This window comes from Bubalus bubalis, chromosome 19, assembly GCF_019923935.1.
Source record: "Bubalus bubalis isolate 160015118507 breed Murrah chromosome 19, NDDB_SH_1, whole genome shotgun sequence".
Classification (NCBI taxonomy): Eukaryota; Metazoa; Chordata; class Mammalia; order Artiodactyla; family Bovidae; genus Bubalus; species Bubalus bubalis.
Window position 1 is genome coordinate 5615866 of NC_059175.1, and position 16274 is coordinate 5632139.

At 46.9% G+C, this 16274-nt stretch overlaps 1 protein-coding gene across 1 annotated transcript in view; it reads left to right on the plus strand.

Moving 5' to 3' along the window:
• Positions 1 to 12137, plus strand: part of NSG2 (neuronal vesicle trafficking associated 2) — a 70558-nt gene extending 58421 nt beyond the window's left edge. The window contains exons 4-5 of the mRNA XM_006055392.3: positions 6969 to 7079; positions 10317 to 12137. Of these exons, the coding sequence (XP_006055454.1) occupies positions 6969 to 7079; positions 10317 to 10508 (303 nt within the window). The 3' untranslated portion in view covers positions 10509 to 12137. The remainder of the gene's footprint in view (positions 1 to 6968; positions 7080 to 10316) is intronic.
• Positions 12138 to 16274: the final 4137 nt, after the last annotated feature.

A 16274-nucleotide genomic window follows, 5' to 3' on the forward strand; every position in this document is an offset into this window, starting at 1 on the left:
GAAGCCTCAGACCTCGTCATCCTGGAGTAGTGGCTCTCATGTCTGGTTGTACACTAAAGTCGCCTGGAGAGCATCTTGAGCCCGCCGTCCCTGACCTGATAAATCAGAACGCACCGGTTGGTGGCCGTCCAGGCATCAGCCCTGAATTCTTTAGGATCCTCCCTCTCTCCTTTCTTTCTTCCCTCTCTTTTTCTTTTCCAGAAACATGTGCTATGCTCTGCCAGTCAAGCCTGAGTGCTGTGGTCAATCAGACAATGCCCCTGCTAGGTGGAGGCTGCTAGCTCAGTGCTGTTAGGAATGAAAGAGCACCCCCACCTCCACCAACCCAAACACAAAAAGAAACCCACTGTAAGGGAACCTGTCCCACAGCCAGCCTGCAGGGCCCTGCTCCAGGTCCCAGCAGCTTCACCGGGCTGCCGGGGCCCAGACCTGCCGGAGACGCCTGAGCTGGAGTCTTGCCCTGCTCCTGAGTCACAGAGAGGCCCGGCTCTCTGCTCAGGCAGAGGCTGGAGCCGCGTGTGGCCATTAGAATGGGGGGTTGTCAATGGGTTCTCCCACACCCTGCATCAGGTTGGCGGTGGTGGCAGAGTGGGCAAAAGCTCTAGACTTTTTCTTTGCAATTTCAAGGTCTGCATGCCCGTGGATTTGCCTCTGAGCATGTCTGTCTCAGTCTTGGGGGAGTTCAGGTGATGGGGTGCTTGCAGGAGCTTAAGGTCCCTTTGACAGAATCAGCCAGAGCTCAGGGCATGTATTTTAAAGTTGAGGTAGGACAAATTCCCTGGTGGCTCAGTGGCTAAGATTCCACACTCCCAGTACGGGGTGCCTGAGTTTGATTCCTGGTCGGGAAACAAGACCCCACATGCCACGACAAAGACTGAAGATCCCATGTGCTGCAAGTAAGACCTGGAGCAGCCAAAGAAAGCAAAAAGCTGAAAAAATTCACATGACATAAAGTTAAGAGCATTAGAGTAAAAACTCCAGTGGCACTGAGTACATTCACAGTGTTGGGCAACATCACCTCCATCTAGTTCTGAAATGCTTTAGTACCCCAAAAGGAGATGCTGTCCCCGTTAGCAGTCATCTCCCATGCCCCCTGGTGACCAGAGTCTGCACTCTGTCTCTATGGAGTTACTTATCTGGATATTTTATATAATTGGAACCATACAGTATGTGGCCTTTCATTTAGCATGTTTTCAAAGCCCATCCACACTTGTATGAGAACTTCATTCCTTTTTATAGCTGAATAATATTCTGTTGTACAGATGGACCACAGTTCATTTATCCATTTATCGGTTGATAGACATTCAGGCTATTTCTACCTTTTGGTTACTGGGAAGACTGAGCATTTAAAATTCTTTATGTCAATGCTCCAGACATCTGCTCACTGAGTATTCCTAGGTCCTCAGTGTTGGGCAGTGGTCTTGGGTGCTCTTGTCCCTGTACTAGTCAAATGCTATCTTTGGGGAACTTAAGGGGGATATCTCAATCTCAAAAATGACAGAATGATCTCTGTTCATTTCCAAGGCAAACCATTCAATATCAAGGTGATCCAACCCTATGCCCCAACTAGTAATGCTGAAGAAGCTGAAGTTGAACAGTTCTGTGGAGACCCACAAGACCTTTTAGAACTAACACCCAAAAAGATGTCCTTTTCATTATAGAGGACTGGAATACAAAAGTAGGAAGTCAAGAAACACCTGGAGTAACAGGCAAATTTGGCCTTGGAATATGGAATGAATCAGGGCAAAGGCTAATAGAGTTTTGCCAAGAGAACACACTGGTCATAGCAAACACCCTCTTCCAACAACACAAGAGAAGACTCTACTCATGGACATCACCAGATGGTCAACACCAAAATCAGATTGATTATATTCTTTGCAGCCAAAGATGGAGAAGGTCTATACAGTCAGCAAAAACAAAACAAGACTGGGAGCTGACTGTGGCTCAGATCGTGAACTCCTTATTGCCAAATTCAGACTTAAATTGAAGAAAGTAGGGAATATCACTAGACCATTCAAGTATGACCTAAATCAAATTCCTTATGATTATACAGTGGAAGTGAGAAATAGATTTAAGGGCCTAGATATGATAGACAGAGTGCCTGCTGAACTATGGATGGAGGTTCGTGACATTGTACAGGAGACAGGAATCAAGACCATCCCCTTGGAAAATAAATGCAAAAAAACAAAATGGCTGTCTGAGGAGGTCTTACAAATAGCTGTGAAAAGAAGAGAAGCAAAAAGCAAAGGAGAAAAGGAAAGATATAAGCATCTGAATGCAGAGTTCTAAAGAATAGCAAGAAGAGATAAGAAAGTCTTCTTCAGTGATCAATGCAAAGAAATAGAGGAAAACACCAGAATGGGAAAGACTAGAGATCTCTTCAAGAAAATTAGAGATACCAAGGGAACATTTCATGCAAAGATGGGCTCGATAAAGGACAGAAATGGTATGGACCTAACATAAGCGAAGATATTAAGAAGAGGTGGCAAGAATACACAGAAGACCTGTACAAAAAAGAGCTTCATGACCCAGATAATCACGATGGTGTGATCACTGACCTAGAGCCAGACATTCTGGAATGTGAAGTCAAATGGGCCTTAGAAAGCATCACTAGGAACAAAGCTGGTAGAGGTGATGGAATTCCAATTGAGCTATTTCAAATCCTGAAAGATGATGCTGTGAAAGTGCTGCACTCAATATGCCAGCACATTTGGAAAACTCAGCAGTGGCCACAGGATTGGAAAAGGTCAGTTTTCATTCCAATCCCAAAGAAAGGCAATGCCAAAGAATGCTCAAACTACTGCACAGTTGCACTCATCTCACACGCTAGTAAAGTCATGCTCAAAATTCTCCAAGCCAGGCTTCAGCAATACGTGAACCATGAACTTCCAGATGTTCAAGCTGGTCTTAGAAAAGGCAGAGGAACCAGAGATCAAATTGCCAACATCCGCTCTATCATATAAAAATCAAGAGTTCCAGAAAAACATCTATTTCTGCTTCACTGACTATGCAAAGCCTTTGACTGTGTGGATCACAATAAACTGTGGAAAATTCTGAAAGAGATGGGAATACCAGACCACCTGACCTGCCTCTTGAGAAACCTATATGCAGGTCAGGATGCAACAGTTAGAACTGGACATGGAACAACAGACTGGTTCCAAAAAGGAAAAGGAGTGTGTCAAGGCTGTATATTGTCACCTTGCTTATTTAACTTCTATGCAGAGTACATCATGAGAAACGCTGGGCTGGAAGAAGCACAAGTTGGAATCAAGACTGCCGGGAGAAGTATCAATAACCTCAGATATGCAGATGACACCACCCTTATGGCAGAAAGTGAAGTGGAGCTAAAGAGCCTCATGATGAAAGTGCAAGAGGAGAGTGAAAAAGTTGGCTTAAAGCTCAACATTCAGAAAACGAAGATCATGGCATCCGGTCCCATCACTTCATGGGAAATAGATGGGGAAACAGTGGAAAGAGTGGCTGACTTTATTTTTGGGGGCTCCAAAATCACTGCAGATGGTGATTGCAGCCATGAAATTAAAAGAGGCTTACTCCTTGGAAGAAAAGTTATGACCAACATAGATAGCATATTCAAAAGCAGAGACATTACTTTGCCAACAAAGGTCCATCTAGTCAAAGCTTTGGTTTTTCCAGTAGTCATGTGTGGATGAGAGAGTTGGACTGTGAGAAAAGCTGAGTGCTGAAGAATTGATGGTTTTGAACTGTGGTGTTGGAGAAGACTCTTGAGAGTCCCTTGGACCGCAAGGAGATCCAACCAGTCCATCCTAAAGGAGACCAGTCCTGGGTTTTCACTGGAAGGACCGATGCTGAGGCTGAAACTCCAGTACTTTGGCCACCTCATGCGAAGAGTTGACTCATTGGAAAAGACCCTGATGCTGGGAGGGATTTGAGGCAGGAGGAGAAGGGGACGACAGAGGATGAGATGGCTGGATGGCATCACCGACTTGATGCACATGGGTTTGGGTGGACTCCGGAAGTTGGTGATGGACAGGGAAGCCTGGCGTGCTGCAATTCATGGGGTCGCAAAGAGTCGGACACGACTGAGCGATTGAACTGAACTGAACTGATCTTTAATCAGATGTAAGATTAAAACTTTTTCCTTTAATTTTTTGGTCTGGCCAGTGGTGAATTATGGTATCCATTTAATTACCTTTTATGCACTGGTTATTGGGAATCTGCAGAAGGAAATAGCAACCCACTCAAGTATTCTTGCCTGGAGAATCCTGTGGACGGAAGACCCTGGTGGGCTGCCGTCTATGGGGTTGTATAGAGTCAGACACGACTGAAGCAGCTTAGCATAGCAAGGGGGATATGCGTCTTTGAGGCACCTCTTGCTCCATGTTCTGGCCTCTGACCTCTCTCTCTTTCCACAACTTGCCGGGGGACTCCAGTCTGCCCACTGTACCATCTCACCCCTCTGTTGCCACCACCCCGGTCCTGGCCAGGAGGCTGATGAGTGAGCAACAGGCTGCAGCAGAGAGCTTGGGATGTCAGTGGAGAGGGCGGACAGCACATGGTGTGGGCAGTCATTAGAAATGAATTTCACCTGTCACCATATAAAAGGGAAAAATACTTTTTCTCTGTACCCTTGATTCTGACACCAAATGTGTGGTTTTTCCCACACCATGCGATTCTCCAATTCTTGGTGGAGGCTGACTGAATTCCCTACAACTTCACTCAACTCTGCCATTAACTGCCCTACATTAGCACATACCCCCCAGGTCAACGGCTCAGTCCCACAAGCCTGCATCCACTCAGATGCCACTCGCAAATCTCAGGCTATAAACTGGGGCTCTCCAGCACACCCTCCACAGGCTCAATGATTTGCTAGAATGGTTCACAGACCCCAGGAGAGCACTTTACTTACTGTTACTGATTTATTGTGAGGGATATTAAATGATACACATGAACAGCCAGACGAGGAGATACATGGGGCAAGGGCCGGAAGGCTCCTGAGCAAGGAGTTCCTGTTCCAGTGGAGTTTGGGGTGCACCACCCTCAGAGGCATGATGTGTTCTTGTTCACCAGAGTGGAAGGTTTTTGAGCCCTTCAGTTAGGGTTTTCTGGAGCCTTCATGATTTATTAAAGCATTGGCCATTGGTGGTTAATTTGATCTCCAGCCCCTCTTTCTTCCCTCTGAGGTGAGGGAGGCAGTTAAGTTACAAGCCTCCAGTCAGTGGTTTCTTCCCCAGCCTTAGGGGCCTTCCAAAAGTAACCTCATAACATAACATAGCATTAACTCAGGTATAGTTGAAAGGGGTTGTTATGAATAATAAAAGTTGCTCCTTTCACTGTTATGAATTGGAATTATTTCAGGAACTGGGCACAAAACCCAAATATTAGAACAAAAGATGCTGCTACCCTGCTCTTATCACGTAGGAAATTATATGGGTTTTAACTCCGTGCCAGGAACTGGGAACAAGACCAAATAGATGTGTTTCTTATATCACAATAGTCCACTAACCTGAAACTTCATACCCACATGCAGAGGAATTTCATGGACAGTGTCTGCCCATAGGATTCACATGACTGCATCCCACATCCATCTTCCTCTTTTCCACTTCAGATTCCTTCCTTTCAGGATTTATGGCTGCTAACATACGACTCCTTTGGGAGCAATGCAGAATCCCATCTCCTCTTGTCCTTATAAACCATGGCCTGAGATGGAGATGGGATAGGGACCTCCCCACACCCGCCACCCCAAGATGATTTTATTTTTCTTCCAAATCAAAACAAGCCTTCTCTCTATGATAGGAATTCTGCCGTATTTCTAGGTCAACTGACTCAAAAGGCTACCAGCTTTGAAAGTAATATAGAAAAAAATGCTGTGTATAATGCCCAGAGCCCAGCTTCAGGGTGGTCGCCCCACCACTTTGTCCACAGGTGGCGGCTCTGTGTATAGCACCCAGAGCCCAGCATCGGGGCGATCACACCACCACTTTGTACACAGGTGGCAGCTCTGTGTATAGCACCCAGAGCCCAGCATCGGGGCGGTCGCCCCCCCACTTTGTACACAGGTGGCGGCATGGGGCCAGTGCAGACCTGAAGGTGCCACTCCATCCTTTCTAGTAAAGCCTGACGGTGCCTTCGGTTTGTTTGGTGTTGTATTTTTTTTTTTAAAGCTTGTTGATAATGATCAAGAGCTGGGCTTTCATTGTGAGCAATTTTGGAGACCATTAGATGCTTCTGAGCAGAAATTGGATTTTGAATGGCGTTCTCAGGTTACTGTGTGAACGCACATGGGGGTCAAGGAGGCCACTAGTTAGAAGGCAGTTGCAGTCCCGCGGGTGGGGGTTGATGACGGCTCTGGCCACTGTGGAGCTGCCTGAGAGCGTAAGAAGCGATTCCATGAGGCATGTGTTGGGAGGCAGAAATGATAGCTTCTGCTGGTGGCTGGGATGTAGAGCCTGAGGAAGAGAGAGTCAGAGAGAACTTCAAATTCTTTGGCCAGTGACTGCAAAGGTAGCGTTGACATTTTCTGAGATGGGGAAAGTATGGGTGGAGCAGGATGGGAGGGGAGCAGGGGTTTGAGAATGCAATTCAGGTGAGCATTGGACATCCAAGTGGAGGTAGCATAAGCTTTGATATCTGAGACTGGAACTCAGTAGTGGCAGGGAGGTGGTGATCAAAGGCAGAACTGCTAGAAGTGATCGCTTGATGATCAATCCCTATACAAAATCAACAGGGAAAGTACATGGGGAGGGGAGTGGACCTCACACATGGGGCCAAGACGGAGCTTCCAAGAATATTGGAAGATGGAGACACCAAGGCTCAAAGATTGCAGGTTGGTGATGGAGCTGAGACTGAGCTGGTTCTTGGGGTCCCTGGTCACCCCCTACCTTTTATAACATACCAGGCTTCCTACCAGCTCCAGGTTTTGAAGGCTGCATGTGTGGACAGAAAGCAGGCAAGCTGAGGCTGGAGCCTTCTGTCCTGTGTTTCTCCAGGTCACCATCCTCGTCAGCCTGGCCCTAGCTTTCCTCGCCTGCATCGTGTTCCTGGTGGTTTACAAAGCCTTCACTTACGACCACAGCTGCCCAGAGGGATTTGTCTACAAGGTAAGGGGCTTCTGGCAGGGGAGTGGCTCCCAGTGACCATCAACTTCAGTTAGAGGGTCAACATCTTTTCACTGGCATCGAAATTCTGGGTATGGTCACCTCTCTGCAAATTGTTTAAAATGTAATATGTGTCTGAAGAAAATGGAAACACTAATTTGAAGATATATGCACTCCAATGTTGATAACAGAGCACTATTTATATCAAGACATAAAAGCAACCTAAGTGTCCATCAATGCTGAATGAATAAAGATGTCATATGCGTGTGATGTGTATACACACATGTTTTATACCTGTTATACACACAATGGAATACTACTCAACCATAAAGAAGAATGAAAATTTGCCACTTACAGCAGCATGGATGGACTTGAAGGGCATTATACTAAGTGAAATAAGTCAGACAGAGAAATACAAATACTGTATGATATCACTTATATGTGGAATCTAAGAAATACAACAGCCTAGTAAATATGACATAAAAGAAACAGACTCACAGACATAGAGAACAAACTTCAGTTACCAGTGTGGAGAGGGAAGTGGAGAAAGGCAAGATAGAGGTAAAGGATTAAGACGTTTGAACTACTGTATATGAAATAATAAGCTATAGTGATACATTGTACAGCACAGGGAGTAGAGACAATATTTTATAACTACTATGAATGGAATATAACCTTTAGAAATTGCGACTCCTGTTGTTATACACCTGAAACTTGTAAAGTATTATAAAGCAAGTATACCTCAAGAAAAAAGAAAACTTTATGCACTCAATAAAGGGATTGAAATATGTTTTTAAAAAAAAGTGCAGAGAAATACAGAAGTAACACCAAAGCAAAATCGATGGTGGCAATCTAAAATTATTTTCACTCTCTAAAATACTGTATATTTACAATACATCTTGATGTGAAATGATAAAAGCACAATAAAAAAGTCCTATGTGTGGCAGGGAGTTTTCAGGCTTTCAGGAAGCACTTGGTCGCCAGTAGGTAATAGAGGGTGCTCTCCAGAGTGTGGGGAAGGGAGGCAGGCCGGCTTCGGACTACGAGTCAGAAGTTGGGGAGAGCTCCTCGTTCCATCTCCAGAACACTGCGCCTTGGGGTGATCCTGGTTTAATGGCTGATTCCTTGTCCCTGCAGAGATGTGAAGACAGGGAACAGAACTTCTGAGGTGGCCTCCCCGTCTTGCAGCTGGGCCGCCTCCTCCCCACTCTGATTGCATGCCTTCCCTTGAAAGACTGAACTGGCTGCATGACCTCCAGCCCTCCCCCACCCCTCTGAGCCCCGGGTGTCTCGCCTGCAGTGGGCACCAATGATGTCTGCCCACGGGATCTTGGAGAAAATTTAAGTAAAATCAAGACAGCAAAGGGCCTGCTAGAGAATGGGCTGGCAATAACTATTAGAGGTAATAAAGCTAGAATCTAGTTCAGAGTTGAAATGAATGTTGATAAGTTACCACTTACTGAGTACCAATTAGATGTCACCTTCCTTCCTAGACTGTTTTCATAAATAGTATCTCAGTTGAGCTGTCCACCCATTCTGAAAAGGAGGTTTCATTGCCCCCATTTTGCATCTGAGGAAACGGAGATTAAGAGATTCTGTCTTTAGAGGTTTCTAAGACATCACTGCTGTTACGTTCCAAAGTGAGGGAATCAAACGGGGACTGTTCTGCCTTAAAAACACATGTCTTTTGGTTCTGCTACATGACTTCCTAAGATGACCTTCTTGGGCATTAGAAGCTGTGGTTCTGAAAGACTAGCAAGCACTATCAGTGTTGGGATGTCAGTAGGAGACAGTGGAATAAACTAGGGTGTGTCTGCATATGAAATCCCAAACAACTCGACAGTGAGTGAGGGGGTCTCCAGGCACGGAGAGAGAACACCCTCTGGGATAAGAGTGAAGAACAAAAGGTGCTGTTTTTGAGGAGAAGAGGGAGTGTGAATGCTGTTTGTATATTTTCAGAAAGAAATTCTGGAAGGATAAATTAAAACAACAACAACGACTGAGAAATACATTGAGTCAGGTGGGCAGGGAGGGAACAGAAGGAACGATGAGGAGCGGGGCTTCTCTGCCTTTGTCTTGATAAGCATTTGTCCTGGGTGCCTGTCAATGTTTGACATGTTTGTAAAAACTAAATTAAAAAAAAATTTCCTAAAATTAAAACCAAGTCAAAATCCAGCTGTATGTCAAGTTGAGGACTAAACTTACCAAGAAAGTAATTGCTCCAGATGACTGTATAATACAGTATATTGACTCCACGCCCTCAGTGGAATATATTCTAAGGACATAGAGAGCTGCAGAGAAATGATATAGTCCGTTCAGTAGTCTGTTACTCATCATATTGCTGTTATTTTGGGACCATTTGATTGATATTGTAGGATAATGCAAATATATAATTATATGTTGTTAGGAACCAAGGCTTTGATATAAGAAGAAACAGTAATAAATAGCCAATCAAAGAAAAGAAATGGGCAGCAATTGGCTACAGGCAGTGGTCCAGCGAAGCAGTTAGGGGATGGGTGAATCAGCCAGGCAAAGAGCTATCAACAGTGTCCACTGTGACCCTGCAGTTAGTAAGCAGAGGGTGTTGACCTTGAATTAGTATTGGCATCAATTTCCTCCCTCCTTTCCTCCTTCTTCTTCCTTCCTTTCTTTCTCTCTCCCTCCTTCCCTTCCTTTATTTCTTCTCCTTTTATTGAGGTTTAATTGACATATAACATTGTATTAGTTTCAAGTGTTCAACATAGTGATTAAATATTTGTAAATACTGCAGAATAATCACCACTGTAAGTCAACATCCATCACTCTGCATAGTCACAAATTTTTTTCTTGCAATAAAGACTTTTTAAGACCTACTCTCCTAGCAACTTTAAAATATCCACTACAGTATTATTAACTGTGTCCCTATGCTGTACATTACACCCCCAGGACATACTCATTTTATAACTGGAAGCTCGTACCTTTTGATCCCCTTGACCCATTTCTGTCACCCCTTCTCCGCCTCTGGAAACGATTCTAACATCAGGTTAGTTTCTTCTGTCTTCTTGTAGGTGGCAGCTTTGATGATGGTGATGGTGATGACATGAAGGAAGGTCTGACGAGTACCAGGCCTGGGCCAGATGCCATCCCCTGCCGGCTGGCTGCGAGCCGGGGATGGCCGGGGCCCCCAGATGGGATGGCCTCGTTGCAGGGCAGGTGGGAAGCGTTCGCTGAGCTCTTCCTGACTGTCTCTCTCTTCCCCAGCACAAGCGCTGTATCCCGGCCTCCCTGGATGCTTACTACTCATCCCAGGACCCCAGCTCCAGAAGCCGCTTCTACACGGTCATCAGCCACTACAGCGTGGCCAAGCAGAGCACCGCCCGGGCCATCGGGCCGTGGCTGTCGGCGGCTGCCGTCATCCACGAGCCCAAGCCGCCCAAGACCCAGGGCCACTAGAGGCCGCCCCCTCCAGCCAGCATGGGGAGTGGGGAGGAGAACCCCGCTGGCTAAGCTGAGCTCCAGTTACAAGACAACACTGTACTCCTGGGATAAGGGGGCGGGGGTGGGGCTGGGGTGGGTGGGGGGAGCTCACCGCAAATCTCGTGCGCTGGAGTTGTCTGAATCAGTATTTCTTTTTGTCCTTTGGTATCGTTGATTCGTCCCTGAGTCAGGCCCATGTACAAAGGCATGTTTCGTGTTGACTGTTCCCATTCAAGATATTTTCAAAGCCACTGCTTATTATTTGTTAGGAAAATTTAAAAACAGGAAAGGAGAGAAAGAAAACGAACATGGAAGTCGTAGACTGGCTGCATCTGGCGTGTGTTGAAGGATGGTGAAGAGCACAGACATTCCGGGCTGCTCAGACTGGGGGAGATGGTTGCTTCAGGGTAGGCTTTGGAAGGTGCAGAATGTGAGTGAGGCAGGCAGTCTGCTCGCTTGGCCTCTGGTCTGCAGAGGAGGAACACTGAAAGTTAGGAACTGTCAAGTTAGAAAGAAGACTGAGTTTGGCATTTGTAAGGCCGGGACGTGCACAACCCAAAGAGAGAAGCCTCAACCGTGTGTGTTTTGCAGAGTGAGGATAAACTTGTCTGTATGGGCATCAGAGCGGGGCTTGGGCTGCATGGTTTGGAGATGCAGAGGATAGAAGCGAACACTCAACAGCAGGCAGGATTTCTTTGCCTTTCTCTTGCGTTTCTAGCCCTACACCTGGGTGCTGCCCACGTCTAGGAGATGGCAGGGGTAGAAAGAGGAGGAAGGAGGGACTGCAGGATGAAGAAGGCAGAGGATGGACAGGCAGGTGGCACTTGACCGAGCTGTAAGCACAGCACCCAAGTTTAACATTTTTGTTGGTTTGTTGTTTCCCAAAGTGGTAATGACCAGGAAGAACAGGAAGGGTCGTGACCAGGTGACAGCCAGGGAGGCTTTCGACTGGGTCTCAGCAATGCTAAGTCATTTTGTCTAAGGCAAACTGAGAACCATGGCCGTCTTGTGCACACTTCACTGTGTTGACAGGGGCATAGTCCAAACTTTCCCATCTGCTTCTAGAAGCTTCTGATCAGGAGGCGACAGCTGGCATTTCCCAGGCTACCCATTGCCTTGCACCCACATCAGGCACTCCCACACAGCTCTCCCACTAATGTTTTGGGGAGACCCCTCTGTGTGGTGTTGGCTCTGGGCCCAGCAGAGCCAGAACTGGCTGGGAGAGTTGGCTATTTGAGATGTGATTCTGTTTTCCCATGAAGCTTGAACAGGCTGTTTAAAGGGCATTTTTTTTAGTGGCTTGCTATGATGCTGAAATCATCCTACACAACAGCTGGGTGACAAGACTAGCATAGCTCAAACTATTCTGCTAAAAGCTATCATTTGACTTTTCCTCTCCCCGCCCCCACCCTCCAGTCACCTCGAGTCACCTGTAAATTCATTTGTCATCTAAAGTGGAATAACAAATTGTCCCTAGCGAAACTGCTGAGCGCTTTATAATTTTGTGGTGTATTTTTGTCAGTAGGTAGCAGAGGCTGAAGTATTTTTTGGTGTAATTCTTGAACTTTTCTGACAGGAAACAAATAAAGATAGATGTGTCTGAGAGTCTTGACCTTCCTTTGCATTTTTCTTCATCTTCTGCTCAGTGAACCTGGTGGGGAAGATGCAGCGGGCACCGTGTCCTGTTAGGCTGGGGGTGGAACTGAGGTGGGGGGACCTCCATCCTCCACCAGTGAAATGATGCTGAGATCAGAGGCAAGGACCAAGAGATGCAGCTGGCTCTTGTCTTGCAGCACAACATCCTTCATCCTGTGAGCATCTGATGAGCACCTGCAGAGGGCCAGGCTGTGCTGGGTATGGGGCACCCAGCCCCACATGACACGTATTCACCCCCTGAAGTCTGAGGGTAGAATCAGATGTGGAAATAGACATTGGCATGAGAAGAGTCTGAGAGTGCCATCTGGCCATTTGCCAACAGTTTGAGGAGGAAGCTGATGGGTGATGAGAGGACCCTTTTCATAATGAGCCCACTTAAAGCTTATTATAACCTAGGCAGGTAGAGATTATTGGTCCCCATTTGACAGATTAAGACACTGAGGCTCAGGAGGATGGAGAGATGCCTGGGGCTCTAGCAGATGAGCTGAGATTCAAACTCAGGTGTGTGTGTGACTACTTTATCCCCCTCGACTGCTTTTATAAGACCCAGAGCAACACTGTCAAGGTTCATGCCTCAGAAAGTCAAGTCACATTTATAAAAGTGAACTAGCTTATCCTTTACCCGAATCAGCATCAGCAGTGAGTGTTAAGGATAGTAAACATTTAACAGCCCTTTGCTACATGCCACATACCATTAGAGCTTCCCCGCAGTTCAAATGGTAAAGAATCTGCCTGCGATGCAGGAGAAATGGGTTCAATACCTGGGTTCAGTCCCTGGGTCGGGAAGATCCCTTGGAGAAGGACATGGCAACCCACTCCATTCTTGCCTGGAGGATCCATGGACAGAGGAGCCTGGCGGGCTACAGTCCAGCGGGTCACAAAGAGCGGGACACGACTGAGTGACTGGCACTAAACTACTGCTCCAGGCCAAGCGTTAAGTGCTCTGGGCGTCCTGGTTCCTGTAAGTTCCTCCAGTCTCGTGAGTTGGGTACCCCCATCCTCAACATCACTGTCTTCATATGATCATCACCCCCACTTTGAGATGAAGGAATAGAAGCTCAGAGCAGTGCATCATCTACAAAGGAGGCGCCTGCCGTTAGGAGGCAGCCGATTCCAACCCACACGTTGAATACCAGTGTCTCAACAATGGCGCCATTCTACCAGCTCATCTCTGCACTTTGCTTGGGAGTTTCTAGTGTGTGTTCACAACTCTTCTCAGACTCAGATGGCAGGCCATTGAGGGAGAGGGCAGGATTAACTGGGGACAGAGCTGAAGGCTGAGGCTCCAGGCTCAGTGCTGCACTGGGGTGGTGGCCGTGCATGCACGGCTGGTGGGAAGGAGGAGGGGGGCCACCTGAGCCCTGCCCTTCGGGGCTGCACAGGCTGCTGAGCACGAACGGGCCTTAGACAACCCCGCCTGCACCCACAAAGCCTTTAGACTGCGGTTTCAGGGCCCAGTGATCTGGGCAGGCAGGGCTGTTTTGCTGGCCTCCCACTTACAGAGGCAGCCTCATCCATACGACCAGTGTGTAAACACCCACTATTTTTCTCAATTACACAGAGTCAGCTAAAGACTTAATGAACACATGTTCAAACATTCTGTCATAAATGGATTTGCCACTCCATTGCCTCAAAAAAATAAACCAAAGCTATCTTTTCTCCAGAATGAGCAGGCTCTGTGAGTGTGTGATTGAAGGAAGGGCACATGTCAGGGACTGGAGACATGGCAGAAATTTCTGGTTTGAAGAGAGGCCCTGGGGCTATGTGTAATTCCTGGCAGAGTCAGAATTTCCTCATCAGAAAAAAAAAAAAAAAAGGAGGATGCTTAACTCCTCCCACAAATACCCAAAGAGTGGGAGATTAGTTCTAGGAGAGTTTAATCAAGTGGGGTTTGGTTGGGGGAAGCTCCTCTGGGTTTTGGAGAATGGGATCTTGCAGGGCTCTGCTGGCTGACAAAGGGTTAAGCCAGAAAATGGTAAAGATAGCTCTTTGGTTCATAGAACAAGCTCTGTTTGTGGCCTCTGCACTTTTGAATCTGCTCACCAGCAGTGGGGACCCCTCTCAAGACGCTCCCAGTCTGTGGGCAGGGCAGACACACATTCCACATGTGCACAGGAAGGGGAGCTGGGGCAGAAATTCTCAGGAGGGAGAGCATGGCAGTGGGGTGCCAGCCAGGGGCTCTTGGAGGAGCTCGACTTCGACCTCAGCCTTGATCCATTGCGTTTTGACAGGGAGAAATCAGAAGGTGCAGAGAAGACACCCCAGAGTCATCCCCCCAGGCCCTGGGAACTGCATCATAAAGGTGCTAAGGGGAGACAGCCCAGGGCTGGGAGGTCTCCCCGCCGCCAGTGCCAGACCCCAAGGTTAAACAGGCACAGGAAGCTGCTGCCACTGCCCTGGGGCTCGTGGTTCAGGCTGGGGGACGGGAAGGAGAGAAATGATGATACCGTTGCTGCACTTCGGGGAGAGGCAGGGATGGTGCCTGGGGTGATCCCAGCCATCACTCAGGTCTGAAGATAGGAGGCAAAGGTACATTTTTCTGGCAAATTGAAAGACCACTTGTCGGAACTGCCGTCAATCACTTTATTCCCCCATCTCCACCCCTACAATGTGCTCTAATCCCAGGGGGTCTCTTGTGGAGGAAGAGAAAGAAATCCTCAGTCCCTAACTCAACAAGCACACAACACAGTCTCTTTAGAAAAACAACACGCCTGAACCACTGAGGGAAAAGGGTTGGTTTCCATGGCAACATCAATGCCATGAGAAGCAGGCTGGCACGGCGGGGTGTTCATCTGACTCTGCTCTTTTGTCAGAAATGATGTGTTTCAGAGAACCCAGCCCCAGAGATCACGAGTCCAAGTTGCCTGGAGAGATGGCCACACCCCTCTCGGACACCCTGCCCCTTCTCATCTGGATCTGTCCATGTCTTTGTTTCTGCCTCTCTGGCTCCAAGGGAGCGGTGTCTGGAGGTGTGGACTGGTGCTGTAATTTATGCTTCAATTTGAGGGCCCTCGTGAGCACTGTGCTGGGTTTGGGTCCGGTGTGGGGTGGAGTGTGTGGCAGAGGGCAAGACAGCTCAGAGGAGCTCAGAAGGAGCATGGCATTCAAATTCTGCTCCTCTTGGCTCTGTGGCGTTGGTTGGTTCCCTTCTTCTCTCTCTGAGCTGCAGCTTCCCATCTCTAAAACGGGGATAATAATTTTTATCTGCCTCATTTTGCAAAAAATGCAATGAAATATGTAAAGTTCTACCTATAGCAGGCACTCAACAAATTGTAGCTGCTGTATCTTGAGTAAGTCTCTCTCAGACTCAGGTTCCTCACTTGTAAATCGGAATTACTTATCAACAACCCCTCCCCCTCATAGGGTTGCTGCGGCTTAAAACAAGGCAGTGGCTGTGAAGTGCCCATAGCAAAAGTCAGTTACCTCCCACCCACCCTCATTTGCTAGAGAAGTCTCCTTGCTTCTCACTGTCCTCTTCATGGACAGTTGGGATATGATGGATGTATAGCAGTCCATGTATGCACAGACACCTCTCTCTCTATCTATCTACCTTCTATTATCTATCATCTATCTATCTCTGTATCTCTATCAAAATCAAATATACATTTATTTTGATACCTCTGATTTCAATGCAAAACCAAAGGGTGCATTGTACCATCCTCTCTTTGCTTGATTGTAGCTTCTTTCTCTGATAGTGAGAAAGATGACTCTATTATTTACAACATATTTACGTACTCTTTCATCTCTTATATACATACAAAGTCGTTTCAGATATGTGACTTTTTTTGACATTTAGAATTTCTGACATCACTAGAGAGATGTTTTGAGTAATTAACTTGGTATTTTAGGATATATCATCTTGCTTTGTGTTTCATCGTAAAGATGTATATGTGTTAGTTGCTCAGTCGTGTCCGACTCTGTGTGACCCCATGGACAGTACACTGCCAGGCTTCTCTGTCCATGGAATTCTCCAGGCAAGAATACTGGAGTGGGTTGCCATTTCCTTCTCCAAAAGATGTATATAAAGCCACTTACTTTGTTAGGCTAACATTTTGGATGGAATCAGTGTATTGTGTTGGAGCAGGA